The 5464-nt window shown below is 43.4% G+C and overlaps 1 protein-coding gene across 1 annotated transcript in view; it reads left to right on the top strand.

Annotated features, from left to right (window-relative positions):
• Positions 1 to 1774, top strand: part of LOC104278071 (ephrin type-A receptor 4) — a gene marked incomplete at both ends in the record, with an annotated part of 47020 nt that extends 45246 nt beyond the window's left edge. The window contains one exon of the mRNA XM_009874924.1: positions 1436 to 1774. Within this exon, the coding sequence (XP_009873226.1) occupies positions 1436 to 1774 (339 nt within the window). The remainder of the gene's footprint in view (positions 1 to 1435) is intronic.
• Positions 1775 to 5464: the final 3690 nt, after the last annotated feature.

Genomic DNA, 5464 nt, shown 5'->3' on the forward strand with positions numbered 1-5464 from the left:
AGGAGATCAGGTTGAACTTTTTTTGAATTCCAACCATCACATGTATTTTGATAAAATTTAAGAAGTTTTCACAAGCTCTTCTGTGCCTTGAGTAAATACTTAACTTGCTACAAAATTATTTCCGGTATTTTTTCTGGGAATAATATTTGCATTTAATGCTCTGACTGTGAGTAGTAATTACTAAGGACTGCGCTTTTTTACCGTATTCTGATTTGGATCATTGCGTTTTGGAAGCTTTGTTCTCTCTCTCCGTTTCATTTCCGTTTGATACAGTATTTGCTTTATGTCCTGTCCCGAAATATTGTGTGAATAGTCAGGGCGTCCTCGTGCTCTGCCCCAGAAGCAGCTGCCTTTTGATGCTGGGTGAAGCTTTTTGTGGTGTATAAAATCCCCATCCGTTTCATGGGGTTGCTCTGAATCATCCTAATTAAATTTAAGGCCGTAAAAAGCGTGTCTCGCCTCAACCGTATTGAAATCAGATGAAGAGTTACAGGATTAACTTTCCTGCATTTCCAATGCGCTTACTGGTTTGGGGCATGGCGGGATTTCAGCGTATAAATAAGATTTCTGGCTGTGGAGCGGGGCAGGGCGCTGCCTGCGATGGTCCCGGCGGGTTGCAAAGGCCCTGTGAGTTCTTCCCTGTGTTGTGTCCCCAAATCCCAGAGTCCCCGTGCTGGAACCAGTCAGGAACCACTTGGCCACGTGTTTACGAGCCTTAAAATCTCCTGTGGTGCAAGAGCTGACCTTGTGTCTCTGCCTCAGTCTTATTTCCAAGCTTTCCTCACCAGCTTTCTCATATCAGCTCGCATTTTCCTCCCCAATTCGTTCACGTTCTTCGTTGTAACCTTTATTCTTCAAAGCCTTTGTCTGGCTGTAGACTCAAATCTCCCTGCATCCCAGGTGTCACATCCCGCTCCTTGCTGGATAGACTTAAGAGTTCATCTGGTCCAGAAAATATTGCACTTCTATTCTTAAGGAAAAAAAAAATATTGGAGGATCAACAATTTCGATGAGAGTCTGCCTGTAGGTAGTGGGGCACCTTAAAAGTCTCAAGTGAAGCAGGAGTTTGTGTATTTTGATGCTTTGCTCGGGGGATCATGGAAAAATGAATGTGAAGTGTATAGATGTGATTTTTTTCATAATGAGCATAATTAGGGAAAGTGGAAAAGCCCCGCTCTTGTTTAATTGCAATAGTGGGCTTCCAGGCTCATTTAGAGCTGGAAAATTCTGTTAATTCTTCAGAAGAAGAGATCAGAGTATGACTATCCGGTTAATTTTTTGCCTTCGTTAAGACACAGAGAACTAAAGTTCAGTGTGATCTCCTCTGTCCTTGCCTGAGCTGGGAGCTCAGCATCACCCAGTGCCGTAACCCAGAAAGACGCCGCGTAAATTTTTTTCCCCAGTTGCTAAAACCCTGTGGACTTTTTCTTTGCAGGCCCTCCATCCGCTCCCCAGAACCTGATTTCCAACGTCAACGAGACGTCGGTGAACTTGGAGTGGAGCCCCCCCCAGAACAAAGGTGGCCGAGAAGACATCTCCTACAACGTGGTGTGCAAGAGGTGCGGCGCCGGCGACCTCGGCCGCTGCCGGTCCTGCGGCAGTGGGGTGCACTTCAGCCCCCAGCAGAACGGCTTGAAAACCACCAAAGTTTCCATTACTGACCTCCTGGCACACACGAACTACACCTTTGAAGTCTGGGCGGTGAATGGGGTGTCCAAACAGAACCCCAGCCAGGACCAAGCTGTGTCGGTCACTGTGACAACTAACCAAGCAGGTAGGAACCCAAACACCAATTCTCTTCCTCTCTCTTCTGCCTCTTTTGTGGGACAGCTGTGATTTCCATTACATTGTGCATTAGCAGCGACGGTGAGAGCCCTAAGATGCGTAACCGGGTCAAACCCTTATTTTCCGGTTATTTATCTGGCTAGTTTGAAACACTAGAAAAGCAGAGGAAGGGTTGACTCCCATAGCCGGGAGCTGAGCTCCCAAAATGGGCTGCGTGAGATTCCAAAAGAGGAATGAGTTGGTACTGGCTTGCCTGCCCCTGGCTCTCTCCTCTCCTGCAAAGTCAATTAGATTCTGTCCCATTATTAAATAAATACCTCCCTTAACCTGCTGCTAACAACGTTTGAGTTGATCAGAGCCAGCCTGACTTCGGAAATCCTCAGTGAGCTTTCATCCTCTTGCTGGCTGATTTTTGTGTTTCGCTCATCTGGGAGAGCGAAATATTATTTCTGTAGCTTATACCTGATTATTTCAGATACCCTGGGCACTTCTGCTCTTTTCAGTGCCCTCTGCTTGACCTTGTAAAGGCTGCAGCCGCAGGTTTTGATGATCATTTGTATGGATTTTTTTTCTTTAATTACACAAAAACATGTCTTGTTTGCAGCTAAGCTAGAGCTTCAAGCGCAGCGCTGCCGCTGAGTTTTTCATTTGATGCAAAAATTATATACATTTGAATATGATGCTCTTCTATATGCAAATTAGATATCCAGACTGTCAGACTGGGTAAAGGACTGTCAAACCTGTTACCTTGATTGCCTTCAAGTCCCACAGATGTTGCAGGAGTTCAGCATCCTGGGGCGTAGCTTGCAGGGTTATCGTTTGTTGTAAGACTTAATGGTGTACGGGCAAATATTAGTATTGCACATTCACATTTTGATAGTACTGGGCTCCAGAAATATTTGGAGTTCTGTTTACCGGTAGAAATAAGTATGCGTCGTCCAAATCTACAAATTTTAGCCGTGGTCCAGAACGCTTCAAGATTAACAGTGGGAGATACGTTCAATTTTGTAGTGACAGTTACAAGCAAAATTGTCAAGTCCACGCCGAAGCTCCTTTGAAAAAATTTTGTCCGGCCTTTTTTTGTTTCTTGCACATACGATTGACAGCATCGCTTTTAAATTACGATTCAAAAATTCAAACTATCGCTTTGCCTGGTGAAAAGGAGACTAAGGGATAACAGGGGCTATTACAGAGGCTTGGGGGAAAGCTGTGGGAGAATGCTGTCATACGCCGTACGAAAAGAGGAGGTTGGGGACAGTTTTTGTGCTATGAATGCCTAGCAAAGAGAGTTTTTCTGACTGATTTTGGCATGTGTAAGGATTCGTGGATGCATATATGCATGATTAAGTGAGTGGGATCCATCTACCGTGTGAAAATTCTCCCATCTTCCGCTTGAATATGCAAACCGAAATCTGATTGAATATGCAAATAAGAATTGATTTTGTTTATTATCCGTGAGTAGCAGTTCTTCATTCACATCAGGAAATTTGCAGTTTTGCCAGCATTTCCAATCTTGAAACATGCCCAGTCTATCAAATGCTTCAGGGGGCCGGAGAAAACTGTATTCGTACAAATGGAAATTAACTCCAAGGTGCCGGAGTTCTCCTGTTCTTCTAGGACTTTGTGTATCGTGTTGCATAAAAGATCTAAGTAGAAATGTGTGGCCTGAACCTGCAGATCTCAGCTGAGATAAATAGTCCTTACAGATGCAAATAATCCTCATTGATTTCAGCGGAACTGCTTGCTTGAGTAAGGGTTTGTAAAGTTGGACCCTTGGGTTTTACGAGCACCAGTCTGTTTAATCATCATCAATGTGTGTCTGGGGTGCTTTCAAATTCTCGTGCCACTCATTTCCTGGCGCTATATTTCATTATAAAGAAATCATGTCGTGGTAGAGCACTGCCACAGGCTTGGTTTTGGTCTCACACCTTTCTTACCCTAATGCAAAGCCACCTTGGTTTCTTTGCAGCGACTTCGAAATTCAGATTAGAGCCAAGCTCCTCCTTTAATAACACTTTTCCCTGATTTTGCTAGGAAGAAGGAAACTACCAACACTGACAATCTCTAAATGGCTTTATTGGTTTTGCTAGCTATGCTTGTGCTTTCCAACAGCTGATGGGAATTAAAAAAAAAAAAAAGTGGTTAATATGGTTTTTTAGATACGAGCGATACTTTTGGGTTGGGAATTTGCTGGATTTCTTTGCAAGACGTGGGTCTGTGAGTTAAATTCAGTAGAGACCGGGAAACCCTCTTAACAGCAGTCTCAAAGTGACCTTTGGAATTTGCAGCCATATAATCTGAAGGAAAATACCCAGAAAACTTAGGACAGGATCAGAAATTCAAGGATTTGTGTGTTTGCCTGCGTTGGTGCCCGCCCCTGGAGAAGGTGTGTGTTTGGAGACGGACGGAAAGCGGTGAGAAATCTGTTCCTGGTCTATTCAGCACAGAAAATGCCTTGCAGTGACATAAAAGGTGCAGCTGAAAGGCACAGGTGGTTTTTTTGTTTGTTTGTGGCGTTTTATTCCTGGAGGTAGCGAAATGAGACAGTTTGCTTTCACCTTTAGTTTAGAAACCCCTCAGTTTCCAATACTGTAGAAAAATATTTAAATGAAAATAAGCTTTTGCCATTCGGAGTAGGATCAAAAAGCATTGGGAAAAATACTTTGCCTGCCTCCTTTGAAAAGATCATGGGTTTTATGGCTTTTTTTAAAAATTATTATAAGAGAGAAGCTGAATTTCGGGCTTTGAACCACATAAAAATTTCTGTCTCCCAGTGAAATGCGTCAATGCTGTGATGTTTCAAGAATTTTGAGTGGTGAATTCAGCTCACTATTCTGCATTTTTGACTTTTTTGAACTGGGAACCACCAAAAAAGAGATTTTAAAAAGTGCAAAAGATGGATCACTGAACTTCTGAATCGTGGAGCCAGTGCCCTTAGCACAGCAAGTACTGGGAGATGCTGGTATTGAGGGTCTCCACCAGCAGTGGTGGCCCTGGTGACTTTTTCTTTCCCAATAGAATGAAATCAGCACTTTGTCCATCTTTTAAAAACGCGAACTGACTCGGGGGAGAGATGCAAACCAGCAATTCTCATCCGATGCTGCTAGGAGAAGCTCATTTCAATGAGAAACTCCACCAGGCAGTTGACTGAATAGCTCCAAAATCCCCAAGCTCTGTCGTTTGTGGTTTTTTTTACTGCTAAGGCTAATGCTGCGAAGCTCTTCAAAATTAAAAGTAAATCTCTCAATAAAGGGACTTTGTTCACAGCAAGCAGGAAGCTTTGGGGTTTCGGTGTTGGTTTTTTTCCTTGAAGAGGCGCTGAACAGTTTATATTTTTATTAAATATTACAGCTGAGCCCTGGTCTCCAACCTGACACCGCTAAGTTCATTTCTGTGCGTGTCCTGATCCTGATCTCGGGGATGGTTGCTTTGTGAGTTAGAAATTCCGACGCGAGGAAAGAAGCGGGAGCTATTTGCTTCCAAATGGACTTTTTTCTGTGAGGGAATATTATCTATTCCCATTTTGCATTTTGGTGGGCTCTTCTTTGAAAGCTCACATTTCCTTTCAAATGCTGATTAGCATTCCCGGCGCGTTGTACGGAACAGCACAGAAAATGCATATAAGGGTCTTATATTCTGCCAGGGCAGAGCTAAACGTGCATATAAATATATATATATA

Source organism: Apaloderma vittatum, unplaced genomic scaffold (assembly GCF_000703405.1).
Source record: "Apaloderma vittatum isolate BGI_N311 unplaced genomic scaffold, ASM70340v1 scaffold34508, whole genome shotgun sequence".
Taxonomy (NCBI): Eukaryota; Metazoa; Chordata; class Aves; order Trogoniformes; family Trogonidae; genus Apaloderma; species Apaloderma vittatum.